At 39.3% G+C, this 15,380-nt stretch overlaps 1 protein-coding gene across 1 annotated transcript; it reads right to left on the reverse strand.

Annotated features, from left to right (window-relative positions):
• Positions 1–277: 277 nt before the first annotated feature.
• LOC113121172 (alpha-1-antitrypsin homolog) lies at positions 278–2,307 on the reverse strand. The gene is made up of 5 exons (XM_026291444.1): positions 2,167–2,307; positions 1,335–2,015; positions 962–1,232; positions 673–820; positions 278–563 (listed from the first exon to the last, which is right to left on the reverse strand). The coding sequence occupies exons 2-5, from the start codon at positions 2,005–2,007 to the stop codon at positions 375–377; spliced, it is 1,281 nt and encodes a 426-aa protein (XP_026147229.1). The 5' UTR covers positions 2,008–2,015; positions 2,167–2,307; the 3' UTR covers positions 278–374.
• Between the last annotated feature and the right edge of the window lie 13,073 nt (positions 2,308–15,380).

The following is a 15,380-nucleotide window of genomic DNA, read 5'->3' on the forward strand; positions in this document are numbered from 1 at the left end:
TTCGTATTTAAATTGCTAAGCCAGTGGCGATAGCTTTGTGGGCAAGTTCACTGACACAGAGTGCCAATGTACTGTTGGCTTCCCAAGTTTGAATCCTAACTCAAGGACCTTTTCCAGTCCTGTCTCCCTTCCTGTCTGCCCGCTAAATTAGGTTAAATATCTATATTAAAGAAGCACAGTCCAAAAAGCTCTCTTTTTTTCAAAGACAACATTATGTTGAGACCAGAATTGAAAAATGCATATGATGTGTAATTGTTTTTAACGAAGACTCATTTGATTAGAATCAAATCAATTTATTGCAGAATACAATAAGATAAACATAAAGATTAGCTGCCTTATGCAGAGCAGTGTCAAGTTCTGTTTGGAGTTGGACCTCACTCTGTTGGATTGGTAATCTTGCCCATGAAGAGGATGCTCTTGGTGCTGTCCTCCACAATCAGTACCAAGAAAGGTCGGTTGAGTCTCACATTGCCTGGCAGGGACATGGGCATGATTTCTATCGTGGTGGCAGCCGCTGCCTCTGTGCCCTTCTCATCCACACTGAGGACTGCCTGATGGACAACCTGGAGATTGGTTCCAAAATGTTAACATCACTTAGTCCAGTTTTCAGAATCTTTTTAATTTAGCAACCATCGGTGGTGCTACAAGAGGTAGAAACAAGTCCACACGTACCTGGGACACCTTGACTTTGACCTCTTCTGTCATTCCAGAGAAATCTGCTGCGTCACTGAATGCATCAGTCACTCCCATGTCTTTCAAAATATCATTCAGTTTGGACGTGGCAGAGATGGAGAACTTGGGCATAAACAGGTCCACAGAGCTAAAGGGCAGAAAAGTAAAATATGGTATCATGGGTCATTTTTTAGGTTCCCAAACTTCTGTGCACCTAAACAACAATCAACCTTCAGGTCAGACGTCAACTAATACATGGATTTAAATCTGAAAGCGCCACCGGTACTACCTTCTGAAAAGTTGATCGTGCCAGCTCTTAAGATGGTGCCTGCAGATTGATTCTTCAACCTCCTTCATCTTCCCTTCATCAGGAAGAACGATCATCATGGAAGAATTGCCTTTGTATGGCACCATCATGACCGTCGTTTTGTGGACGGGGTCTTGATAGATGTCATAGCGGCCGGTTCTTTTCATCATGTCAACTTGCACTGTGGTGTTCTCGTCCACTTTGAAGTCAGCTTTGTGAGTCAGTTGTGCATCGAATGGCTTATCCCACTTCCCTATCAGGACAAAGTGCAAGAACCTCAGGTCAGCATCAACCAAGACTTCTCTAATTGTCATTATATAAATATCATTAAATGAAAGAGAAGTTTATATAGTACCTCTGAAGTACATATAGTTAATCAGCATCATCACCATATCAGAGTCCAGGTCCTTCACCATGTTGGTTATCTTGTCATGGGTTTTCTTGGCAATGAACTTGTTAATCTCTTCTGCAGCAATTTCAGGCTTGGAGAAGTCAACACTGAAGGCTTCGCTGTTGTAGTAGTGCTGAACATCCTTTAGAAACTGGTCAACCACTTTGAAGCCTTCTCGGATGGCCACACCAGCGCCTGCCTCCAGCTGCATGTTGTCCTTACTGTGGCCAAGCATGTGGATCAAGTGCTCAAAGCCCTCATTGACCTGCTGAGCCTGCAACCCGCTGTAACCCAGACTGCTGTATATCTGTGATAGAGTGGTACCCTTGGCACCTACAGCCAGCATGCTCAAAGCCATTGAGATACCGACCGGGGAGAAAAAAATGTTCTTGCCCTGGGCATCGGGTTGGAGCGCAAGTTTCTTGTAGAAGGAGAAGGCAAAGTCAGCGTTGTGCGGAGAAAGCAGGTGGGAGGCATCCTCCCCAGCATGGCTGGGGTGGGCTTCATCCTTCCCATGGTGGAGATGGTGGTAGTGATCATCTGTGTGGCCGCCGTGGTCATGGCCTTCGTGGGGTGCGGCCAAGGCCGATGCTACCAGCAGGGCAGCAATCACACTGTAATAAATCTTTCCCCACATTTTTTCACCTGTGTTTAATGACCAGACGGTACAGAATTTAACAAACGGATCTTGCCACAAATCTTAGCTTTTGCATTTCACACAGTAGCTATTTCACTATTTCTAGGTCTAATTTAGTTACAATCACGGCACTATGGTGAAACAATTATTGTCACTTACCATCAAAGTCCTCTTGACAGCAGACTGTTTGGATGGAGTGGAGTCAATTTATAGTACTTCAGACATCAGCTGAGTAAAATCTTTAAACATTAACCCATTTCCACCCCCACGTTCTGTGAACACAATCGCTCATGATTAACTCTTGCTCTACATTCAGTGATGCAACACATTTTTGGACTTAGTGTCACAGGTTTTCAATACTTAAAAGGTGTGTCTGTGCTGGCTGATGAGATTTAGATAAAAAAAGGCACTTGTCAATCACCAATTTATTGATATGACTGTCTACTCAAACTTTTGATAAGGTCTTCACATCTTAAGATACCATGGTAGTGTATTTCTTTTTATTTTTCTTTCTTTCTTTCTTTCTTTCTTTCTTTCTTTCTTTCTTTCTTTCTTTCTTTCTTTCTGTTATGACCAAGTAAATACCAACACACACAATTAGCAGTCACATTCACATAGCCCCCCCCCCCCCCCCATTAAATATTTATTGTATATGCAAATAAAAAATAAAATAAAAAGTATTGTTTTGTTGCTTTTCTGCTAACAGTAACTATTCTGCTGACTCAGTTAAGATTAATTTATTCATCTTTATTTATGTAGATGTCAATGCATTGTGCAGGATGTCTCATTTTGTAGAATTAATAATTTCTGCAACTTTATGATATACAAAGAAAATTAAAATATTATAAAAAAAAAAAAAAAAAAAAATGTTAATCCCCAAAATAACATTGCATTTCCTCTCATTTTATTTTGGGTTTCATCCACTATGTGTTATGAGAGACATAATCACTTAACCAGTGATATACTGTACTGTCAAAGAAGGGTGATTTTTTTTTTTTTTTTTTTTTTTTTACCAAAGCAAACTCTGCAAAACTCTCAAATCTCTGAAAACCTGTCAAGGGGAGAAGATAAATCAATGTTTTAGACAGTGCGCAATGTCACTTTCTCTCTATTTTATTGGCATGTTTACAACAGCGGAATTCAGAATGAAGCTTCTTGAGCTTGTTGTTTACAGAGCTGCAAATGGCCACAAACAGAACGTCTGGCTTAAGACAGCTCCTTCTGTACTGGATTAGATTGAAATATACAGCAGGTTCCAAAAGTCTAAGACCACCGGTTTTAGGAAGTTTTGTTTGTATGTTTCTTTCTTTACAAATTATATATCATAATTTAACACTGAGTGGGAATTTATGGATTTTCAAAAATTTTAAATAGGCTGCAATGGTTTATATTTTCAGTCTTGTTTTTGTCTTTTTTTCACAACTTTAGTCACATGAAAAACATTGTAACTTACCATTTCTCTGGTGAACTATTGCCAAACATTATTCTACAATGCAGATGTTTATGTCTCCCAAGTCGGATGGCAGTGTAAATGTTGTGGATTTGATCACAACAAAACAAACATAAGGCTTGCATACACTCATGCTGCATAAACTTCCAACCCAACTTCTCAGGTTTGTTTAAAAGCTGATGATAATGGAGATTATACAGCATGATTTGAATATGATCCAAACAGCATCTTGTGCTTCAGTCGAAGCAAAGAAATCTGTTCTTTTACATGAAGTGAACTTTTGTTTAGCCTGTATATGCTTCCACGAAGTCAAATAATGAGAAAGAACTAAATTGCCTATCACAGCTATTCTGATGACACCCAGATTTACCTAGTCTTATCGTCAAATGGCAAAAGCCCCATTGACTCCCTCTGCCAAGGTATTGATGAAATTAATAGTTGGATGTACCAGAACATTCTTCAGTTAAACAAGGAAAAAAACTGAAGTTATTGCATTTGGAAACAAACATGAAGTTTTCAAGGTGAATGCATACCTTACCTCTAAGGGTCCAACAACTAAAAATCAAGTCAGGAATCTTGGTGTGATTCTGGAGACAGACCTTAATTTCGATAGCCATGTCAAAGCAGTAACTAAATCAGCATACTATCATCTAAAAAACATTTCAAGAATGAGATGTTTTGTTTCCAGTCAAGACTTGGAGAAACTTGTTCATGCCTTCATCACCAGCAGGGTGGACTATTGTAATGGTCTCCTCACCGGCCTTCACAAGAAGACCATTAGACAGCTGCAGCTCATCCAGAACGCTGCTGCCAGGATTCTGACTAGAACCAGAAAATTTGAGCATATCACACCAGTCCTCAGGTCCTTACACTGGCTTCCAGTTAAAATTAGGATTGATTTTTAAGTACTTTTTCTCATCTATAACTCACTCAATGACCTAGGACCAAAATATGTGGTAGAAATGTTCACTGAATATAAACCTAACAGAGCACTCAGATCTTTAGGATAGAGTCAGTTAGAAATACCAAAGGTTCACACAAAACAAGGGGAGTCTGCCTTTAGTTACTATGCTGCCCGCAGCTGGAATCAGCTTCCAGAAGAGATCATATGTGCTAAAACACTACTCACATGTCATTCTTTAAATAATTTCCAAAGTTTGAAAATTGCTTATTTTATTTTTTTTCATGATTATTTTACTTTCTTTTATGTAAAGCACTTTGAATTACCATAGTGTAAGAAATGTGCTATATAAATAAACTTGCCTTGCCTTGCTGACCTTCTTGGATGTTTTGGGGCGGACTGTTCATGCATAGCCTCCATGGCCGTGACAAGACAGTCTATGAGTTAAGAAGTGGGCGCCATCACTTTGGAAGGATCTGCAGTGAAAGCCTGCCACCTCTGGGACAGACTCATGGACAGGAGAGGCCTCTGGGATAGACTCATGGACAGGAGAGACCTCAGGACTGCAGTGTGCAGCCCAAACACTCAGGCTGGCCACCACCATCGCAGGCAGTGCAGTAGACAGAGACACATCAAACTTGTGTGTTAAGATCACTGGGATGCCAGCCACTCGCACTGACATCAGTGAAGTGTCCATCACACTGGCAATAAGTCTTATTAGTCCTGGCCCAAGCTCCACATCCGCAGGAGTTTAGGTACTATTTTAGTATCCAGCATAATGTGAGCAGTCTCTGGCTTGGCTGACATGACGTGAAGAGGCTTTGGCATAGCAGGCATGACGTGAGCAGGCCCATGCTTGGCGGACATGATGTAAGCAGACTCAGGAGTAGTAGGCATGACGTGAACAAATCCTGACATGACAGTCAAGAAATGAAAATGCTCTGTAGATGATACAGCACAATTGTGGGGCTCCTCATCTGCAACTCCCAGAGTTGCAGAGCCACTCAACCGTAATGTAAAGTCTATATATTGCTCAAGTGTCCAGTGAGGAGTATTGCATGGCTTTAAATATGATATGTCCTTTCTCAAACCCCCCCAAAAAAGAAATGTCTTTAAAGAAAGTATCACAGAAAAGTACTTAGTAGTAGTAAAGTTCACAGAACTCAGCAACATAATTCTTTGTGTGGAGGTCACCTTGATGAAGATGAACATGACGATCTGCTGAATAGTTGAGGTTGGGTATTCTTTAACAAGCAGTCCACTGAAGCAAGTTGTGATGAACCCAAATCCATATTTTATTCAAAAGTAACCCAATAAACAAACAGAGACTTGACTTGACTTGAATAGATTTGAATTTAACAGAGACAAACTCACCAAAGGCAGGTTGCACAGTTCAAAGCTAGACAAAGAACAAAGCCAAAAAGGGCTATTTATCAAATATATAATTTATCAAACAATAAGGGTCACATGACATGAACCAACCAATGAGAAACAAGACACATGACTAAGACAATCAACCGGTCGATGAGAACATGAGACATGAACAAAGGAACCAATCCAAACAACACAGAGACAAGGGAATCACATGACAGAGAACATAAGTATGTTTGACTTCACGCAGCACTGTGCGTGAAGTGCTGTGCATGAACAGTGTACGACACTCTTGATCTGCAAGAGTAGCCGCTTGCAGTCGGGGTGGAATTGAAAGTGTCGTGTCAGGTGACCTGGCCTCCTCAGTCACTGGACCTGAACCCAATCGAGATAGTTTAGGGGTGAGCTGGACCGCAGACTGAAGGCAAAAGGGCCAACAAGTGCTAAGCATCTCTCGGGGAACTCCTTCAAGACTGTTGGAAGACCATTTCAGGTGACTACCTCTTGAAGCTCATCAAGAGAATGCCAAGAGTGTGCAAAGCAGTAATCAAAGCAAAAGGTGGCTACTTTGAAGAACCTACAATATGACATATTTTCATTTGTTTCACACTTTTTTTTATTATGTATATAATTCAACATGTGTTAATTCATAGTTTTGATGCCTTCAGTGTGAATTTTCATAGTTATGAAAATAAAGAAAACTCTTTGAATGAGAAGGTGTGTCCAAACTTTTGGTCTGTACTGTATATATATATATATATATATATATATATATATATATATATATATATATATATATATATAAGGGTTGTAACGGTTCACAAAATTCACTGTTCGGTTCGATACGATACACTGATGTCACGGTTACAGCAAAAATTAAAAACATCTCAACTTTTCAGAATGTCACAAGCGCAACGCGGGTCATGTGACAAGAACTAACCAATCAGCTTCATCCTTTCCCGTAACAACGTTGAAAGCTCAGCCAAGATGAAGGAACAGCTGATCATAGTTGTATATGGATTGCAATTTTGAAATAAATTTAGTAGCAGAGCTAGCCTACTGCAAGCGATTTTTAGAGCTGCAAATCCATTTATCCTTTGCTGAAATTTCCGCTTCTTCATGGAGAGAGCACGTCATGGTTGCTAAGCAAAGGCAGACGCCTCAGGGGCGCAACTGCCCGAGCGCTTTAGAAAGGAAGAGAAAGACGCGCCTAGCATTTTCCACGTGTTTTTAGGCACGATATGTGAACGGCCCCTAAGGCGCTCGCTCACTCAGCACGCGCTGAAGGCTCGTTGCAAATTGTCTAATGCATTTAACAGACCAGAAATAGAAGATCCTCCAATAACCAACAGGTCTGGTGTTTGGGTGCACTCTGGATTCCCTGTAAGCTATAATGGTGATGACAGAATGAATGGTAAATAGTAAGGTCTCATATCCGTGGCTATAACGTAAATGAAGCCTACCGATCGCTCCGGTGATGTCTTTTGCCCTGTTTGAATCCGCTGGAAATGTCTGCCTAAATGCTGCGGAGATAGTTTGTTGCGTGTATGTTTCTCCCTTTTTTCGTCTTTTCCCAGATACTGACACAATAAGGTGATGTCGGCGTAAATGAGTTGACGTTTTAAGTATTCCCGCTGGTGTACCCTATTGTCATGTAGATGCGACATACCATTGTTTTTTTATCCACCACTCTCTTGCCATCACCATTGTAGCTTACAGGGAATCCAAAGTGCACCCAAACACCAGACCTGTTGGTTATTGGAGGATCTTCTATTTCTGGTCTGTTAAACGCATTGGCCACAGCGTACCGTGCATGAACTACTCGCTCACTCAGTGCGTACTGAGTGAGCGAGCGCCTGACTGAGTAGCCTAACATAAACATATAAGTTGGTGTTTTTCTCTTCTTCGGGGGTGTCAGGGGCGTTGCCTGTTACGTCGTTTGGGTTATTGGGCTACCTTGTTGAACGCATATCATTATATTTCACTTTCTTTTTTTTTCAAATATAATTAATTAGTCCAACGAACCGTTCGGTACATAATGCGTACCGCGTACCGAACCGAAAGCCTCGTACCGAACGGTTCAATACGAATACGCGTATCCTTACACCCCTAATATATATATATATATATATATATATATATATATATATATATATATATATATATATATATATATATATATATATATATATATATACAGTATTGTTCAAAATAATAGCAGTACAATGTGACTAACCAGAATAATCAAGGTTTTTCGTATATTTTTTTATTGCTACGTGGCAAACAAGTTACCAGTAGGTTCAGTAGATTCTCAGAAAACAAATGAGACCCAGCATTTATGATATGCACGCTCTTAAGGCTGTGCAATTGGGCAATTAGTTGAATTAGTTGAAAGGGGTGTGTTCAAAAAAATAGCAGTGTGGCATTCAATCACTGAGGTCATCAATTTTGTGAAGAAACAGGTGTGAATCAGGTGGCCCCTATTTAAGGATGAAGCCAACACTTGTTGAACATGCATTTGAAAGCTGAGGAAAATGGGTCGTTCAAGACATTGTTCAGAAGAACAGCGTACTTTGATTAAAAAGTTGATTAGAGAGGGGAAAACCTATAAAGAGGTGCAAAAAATGATAGGCTGTTCAGCTAAAATGATCTCCAATGCCTTAAAATGGAGAGCAAAACCAGAGAGACGTGGAAAAAAACGGAAGACAACCATCAAAATGGATAGAAGAATAACCAGAATGGCAAAGGCTCAGCCAATGATCACCTCCAGGATGATCAAAGACAGTCTGGAGTTACCTGTAAGTACTGTGACAGTTAGAAGACGTCTGTGTGAAGCTAATCTATTTTCAAGAATCCCCCGCAAAGTCCCTCTGTTAAAAAAAAGGCATGTGCAGAAGAGGTTACAATTTGCCAAAGAACACATCAACTGGCCTAAAGAGAAATGGAGGAACATTTTGTGGACTGATGAGAGTAAAATTGTTCTTTTTGGGTCCAAGGGCCACAGGCAGTTTGTGAGACGACCCCCAAACTCTGAATTCAAGCCACAGTACACAGTGAAGACAGTGAAGCATGGAGGTGCAAGCATCATGATATGGGCATGTTTCTCCTACTATGGTGTTGGGCCTATTTATCGCATACCAGGGATCATGGATCAGTTTGCATATGTTAAAATACTTGAAGAGGTCATGTTGCCCTATGCTGAAGAGGACATGCCCTTGAAATGGTTGTTTCAACAAGACAATGACCCAAAACACACTAGTAAACGGGCAAAGTCTTGGTTCCAAACCAACAAAATTAATGTTATGGAGTGGCCAGCCCAATCTCCAGACCTTAATCCAATTGAGAACTTGTGGGGTGACAAACTCACCAAAGGCAGGTTGCACAGTTCAAAGCTAGACAAAGAACAAAGCCAAAAAGGGCTATTTATCAAATATATAATTTATCAAACAATAAGGGTCACATGACATGAACCAACCAATGAGAAACAAGACACATGACTAAGACAATCAACCGGTCGATGAGAACATGAGACATGAACAAAGGAACCAATCCAAACAACACAGAGACAAGGGAATCACATGACAGAGAACATAAGTATGTTTGACTTCACGCAGCACTGTGCGTGAAGTGCTGTGCATGAACAGTGTACGACACTCTTGATCTGCAAGAGTAGCCGCTTGCAGTCGGGGTGGAATTGAAAGTGTCGTGTCAGGTGACCTGGCCTCCTCAGTCACTGGACCTGAACCCAATCGAGATAGTTTAGGGGTGAGCTGGACCGCAGACTGAAGGCAAAAGGGCCAACAAGTGCTAAGCATCTCTCGGGGAACTCCTTCAAGACTGTTGGAAGACCATTTCAGGTGACTACCTCTTGAAGCTCATCAAGAGAATGCCAAGAGTGTGCAAAGCAGTAATCAAAGCAAAAGGTGGCTACTTTGAAGAACCTACAATATGACATATTTTCATTTGTTTCACACTTTTTTTTATTATGTATATAATTCAACATGTGTTAATTCATAGTTTTGATGCCTTCAGTGTGAATTTTCATAGTTATGAAAATAAAGAAAACTCTTTGAATGAGAAGGTGTGTCCAAACTTTTGGTCTGTACTGTATATATATATATATATATATATATATATATATATATATATATATATATATAAGGGTTGTAACGGTTCACAAAATTCACTGTTCGGTTCGATACGATACACTGATGTCACGGTTACAGCAAAAATTAAAAACATCTCAACTTTTCAGAATGTCACAAGCGCAACGCGGGTCATGTGACAAGAACTAACCAATCAGCTTCATCCTTTCCCGTAACAACGTTGAAAGCTCAGCCAAGATGAAGGAACAGCTGATCATAGTTGTATATGGATTGCAATTTTGAAATAAATTTAGTAGCAGAGCTAGCCTACTGCAAGCGATTTTTAGAGCTGCAAATCCATTTATCCTTTGCTGAAATTTCCGCTTCTTCATGGAGAGAGCACGTCATGGTTGCTAAGCAAAGGCAGACGCCTCAGGGGCGCAACTGCCCGAGCGCTTTAGAAAGGAAGAGAAAGACGCGCCTAGCATTTTCCACGTGTTTTTAGGCACGATATGTGAACGGCCCCTAAGGCGCTCGCTCACTCAGCACGCGCTGAAGGCTCGTTGCAAATTGTCTAATGCATTTAACAGACCAGAAATAGAAGATCCTCCAATAACCAACAGGTCTGGTGTTTGGGTGCACTCTGGATTCCCTGTAAGCTATAATGGTGATGACAGAATGAATGGTAAATAGTAAGGTCTCATATCCGTGGCTATAACGTAAATGAAGCCTACCGATCGCTCCGGTGATGTCTTTTGCCCTGTTTGAATCCGCTGGAAATGTCTGCCTAAATGCTGCGGAGATAGTTTGTTGCGTGTATGTTTCTCCCTTTTTTCGTCTTTTCCCAGATACTGACACAATAAGGTGATGTCGGCGTAAATGAGTTGACGTTTTAAGTATTCCCGCTGGTGTACCCTATTGTCATGTAGATGCGACATACCATTGTTTTTTTATCCACCACTCTCTTGCCATCACCATTGTAGCTTACAGGGAATCCAAAGTGCACCCAAACACCAGACCTGTTGGTTATTGGAGGATCTTCTATTTCTGGTCTGTTAAACGCATTGGCCACAGCGTACCGTGCATGAACTACTCGCTCACTCAGTGCGTACTGAGTGAGCGAGCGCCTGACTGAGTAGCCTAACATAAACATATAAGTTGGTGTTTTTCTCTTCTTCGGGGGTGTCAGGGGCGTTGCCTGTTACGTCGTTTGGGTTATTGGGCTACCTTGTTGAACGCATATCATTATATTTCACTTTCTTTTTTTTTCAAATATAATTAATTAGTCCAACGAACCGTTCGGTACATAATGCGTACCGCGTACCGAACCGAAAGCCTCGTACCGAACGGTTCAATACGAATACGCGTATCCTTACACCCCTAATATATATATATATATATATATATATATATATATATATATATATATATATATATATATATATATATATATATATATATATATATACAGTATTGTTCAAAATAATAGCAGTACAATGTGACTAACCAGAATAATCAAGGTTTTTCGTATATTTTTTTATTGCTACGTGGCAAACAAGTTACCAGTAGGTTCAGTAGATTCTCAGAAAACAAATGAGACCCAGCATTTATGATATGCACGCTCTTAAGGCTGTGCAATTGGGCAATTAGTTGAATTAGTTGAAAGGGGTGTGTTCAAAAAAATAGCAGTGTGGCATTCAATCACTGAGGTCATCAATTTTGTGAAGAAACAGGTGTGAATCAGGTGGCCCCTATTTAAGGATGAAGCCAACACTTGTTGAACATGCATTTGAAAGCTGAGGAAAATGGGTCGTTCAAGACATTGTTCAGAAGAACAGCGTACTTTGATTAAAAAGTTGATTAGAGAGGGGAAAACCTATAAAGAGGTGCAAAAAATGATAGGCTGTTCAGCTAAAATGATCTCCAATGCCTTAAAATGGAGAGCAAAACCAGAGAGACGTGGAAAAAAACGGAAGACAACCATCAAAATGGATAGAAGAATAACCAGAATGGCAAAGGCTCAGCCAATGATCACCTCCAGGATGATCAAAGACAGTCTGGAGTTACCTGTAAGTACTGTGACAGTTAGAAGACGTCTGTGTGAAGCTAATCTATTTTCAAGAATCCCCCGCAAAGTCCCTCTGTTAAAAAAAAGGCATGTGCAGAAGAGGTTACAATTTGCCAAAGAACACATCAACTGGCCTAAAGAGAAATGGAGGAACATTTTGTGGACTGATGAGAGTAAAATTGTTCTTTTTGGGTCCAAGGGCCACAGGCAGTTTGTGAGACGACCCCCAAACTCTGAATTCAAGCCACAGTACACAGTGAAGACAGTGAAGCATGGAGGTGCAAGCATCATGATATGGGCATGTTTCTCCTACTATGGTGTTGGGCCTATTTATCGCATACCAGGGATCATGGATCAGTTTGCATATGTTAAAATACTTGAAGAGGTCATGTTGCCCTATGCTGAAGAGGACATGCCCTTGAAATGGTTGTTTCAACAAGACAATGACCCAAAACACACTAGTAAACGGGCAAAGTCTTGGTTCCAAACCAACAAAATTAATGTTATGGAGTGGCCAGCCCAATCTCCAGACCTTAATCCAATTGAGAACTTGTGGGGTGATATCAAAAATGCTGTTTATGAAGCAAAACCAAGAAATGTGAATGAATTGTGGAACGTTGTTAAAGAATCATGGAGTGGAATAACAGCTGAGAGGTGCCACAAGTTGGTTGACTCCATGCCACACAGATGTCAAGCAGTTTTAAAAAACTGTGGTCATACAACTAAATATTAGTTTAGTGATTCACAGGATTGCTAAATCCCAGAAAAAAAAATGTTTGTACAAAATAGTTTTGAGTTTGTACAGTCAAAGGTAGACACTGCTATTTTTTTGAACACACCCCTTTCAACTAATTGCCCAATTGCACAGCCTTAAGAGCGTGCATATCATGAATGCTGGGTCTTGTTTGTTTTCTGACAATCTACTGAACCTACTGGTAACTTGTTTGCCACGTAGCAATAAAAAATATACTAAAAACATTGATTATTCTGGTTAGCCACATTGTACTGCTATTATTTTGAACAATACTGTATATATATATATATATATATATATATATATATATATATATATATATATATATATATATATATATATATATATATTAGAAAGACACATCATTGTGTCATGTACTGAATTTGGCCAATAGTGAAATAGCTGTGCCATCATCAGCGCTCCTGCAGTTGCTTTGAAAAAGACACACAGATTATTTATTTTATTTTTTACTTGTATTATTATTTATAATATATTGTATATTTTGTATTTCTTTTATGTATTTTATATTTGTTCAGTACCTTTATATCATATGTTGGAAATCAAAAAAAAAAAAGAAAAGAAAAGAAACAAAACGAAAAAAAAGAAAAGAAAAGAAAAGAAAAGAAAAGAAAAGAAAAGAAAAAGGAAAAGCTGCACCAATTGAGGCAGCCAGTTGCTCTCAAAACGCTATTGCCAGTACTTTGATCACATGTGACAGTGATGTGCAGTCGGCATTGGTTCAAGTCAGAAAAAAGTTCAACTGGAATGCATTGCTGCAAGTCTGCTACCGATCGATCTGCGCAGCACTGCATAAAGTCAAACGCACCTCATGAATGTGGCCAAGCTACAAAATAAAAGACATGAAAACATTAAACAAGAATCAAACCTGATGTTTTATTAATTCTGTCGTTTTTTTGGTATACTATACAATTTACAAGACAATGTTAGTCTCATCATGCTAGCATTACATATATTTTCCTGGATATGTATGTTGACATGTATGTTTTCAATATGTATGTCCAGTGTTCTCATTAATGTGCATGTCCTGAAGTAATTATATTCTTTCTTATATTATCTTCTATTTATTTCAAGGTTTAAATCAAATGTGAATCACAGGTTTTCAATGTGGTTTTAGACTTTTAGACTTCACTGTACTGTATGCTTACACACACATACAGAGATCAGATCAAAGTACACAGGTTTAGCCATAGAGAGTCAGTTCACCGGACACTTCCAACATCCCTCGTGCCAGCTGAAATAGTCTGGCAAGTGTGTGTAAATCAACTTCATACAGTATCATAGTACCGGTAGTATCATTCAACATCCTGATTGGAGCTCATATCCACAGCCACCCCTTCACATATCCGAAGCATCATTTTACTGTTTGAATGACTCATTCTGTTTTCCTACAAATAGCATGACAGTGACTTGGTATTATTTGGCTGTATTTTTATTGATTTGCATGTGCAAAAAATTATTGTCAAAAAAAAACAAAACAAAAAAAACAATGGTTTAAATGCACCTGTATTTTAGGTTGAAAAAATAAACAGAATAATTTTCATTTAAATTGGAATGAATTACTGTACTTAATAAAATACAACAACCTAGGCTAACTTGTATTCCCTGCACAACACCAAGGTATAACCTAAAGCACTTTTATCATAACGCATGATTTGTGAACTAATACATTGAGACTTTTGGATCACATAATCTGCTCCGTATAACTTTCCTTAGTAAACTTGCTTTGTTGCTCACCTGGTTTAGAACTGCACTTCCTGTGAAACACTGGATTCAATAAAAGAGCTTGCAGAAGCATGCGGAAGTGGCATGTTAGCTTCATTACATGTGTTTTCATCTCACGTTTGTATTTTGTCAATTCTATCTTTAAGGTTTAGAGATGGGTTTAGTGTAGTTATTTCTAAACTGCCACAGTACATAAAACAATATATATATATATATATATAATGAAGCTGCTTTTAGTGCCACAAGTTTGACTTGCAGTCGGCATCATGCTTAGGATAATAATGTGCAAGGGTTGTTTTATAAGTGTCTTCTATAGGTTCTATAGGTTATGGCTGATCAGGAGGGCATATGTTCCATAGAGGTCTCTGTGAAATTAAGCAGATCATCTATCAAGTCTTGTGAGAGCAGGTCTTGTGAGATCTTCACTAAGGACAGGCCAATCCAAAGAGTAAAGAAAATTTTCCTTTGCTTATCCCTGCTATAAGCAGCAAACAAACCAAAAACAAGGTTATTGTAGAGCACTAGTGTTTCCATAGTACCTGCCATACCATTTAGTGCCTGCTGTCTCTCAGGTTTTTCCATTTCTCCTGAAGGAAAGAGGATTAGCAGCTTTGCTGCTAGCAAAATTCTACAATACAAAATCTTTTGACAGCTCAATGCTGCACAAAAACCACAGCTAGGGGTACACAACTGTCCAAACTCCTCTTTGGATCGTTTTCCAAGGGAAATGTTGAAAGATTAGTGGCCCTGACCTTGATGGCAAACAAACACATTCTCAGAAGCTGTTGGCTTGCTGTAGTGAGGGCACAAATCTCACCCAGCCCACGCTTAGTCATACATATTTGAACAGTTCGGCCTGGTTTATCTACCCCAGATGATTTAGTATTCAGCAGTTGAATGACAGAATGGAATTAAACAAAATGCCATTCCATTAACTGACTTTGTGGTATATATATAAAAAAAAAAAGAGTATCAAAAATAAACCAGTATCAGTGCATAGA

This window comes from Carassius auratus, chromosome 20 (genome assembly GCF_003368295.1).
Source record: "Carassius auratus strain Wakin chromosome 20, ASM336829v1, whole genome shotgun sequence".
Lineage (NCBI taxonomy): Eukaryota > Metazoa > Chordata > Actinopteri > Cypriniformes > Cyprinidae > Carassius > Carassius auratus.

What these genes read in the sequence shown, in the direction of transcription:
- LOC113121172 (XM_026291444.1), bottom strand. Translation starts at nt 2,007, where the DNA reads ATGTGGGGAAAGATTTATTACAGTGTGATTGCTGCCCTGCTGGTAGCA. An exon ending in CACGATCAACTTTTCAGAAG is followed by an intron (nt 821 to 961) that starts GTAGTACCGGTG and finishes TCTGCCCTTTAG; the next exon opens with CTCTGTGGACCTGTTTATGC. An exon ending in TCAAAGTCAAGGTGTCCCAG is followed by an intron (nt 564 to 672) that starts GTACGTGTGGAC and finishes ACCAATCTCCAG; the next exon opens with GTTGTCCATCAGGCAGTCCT.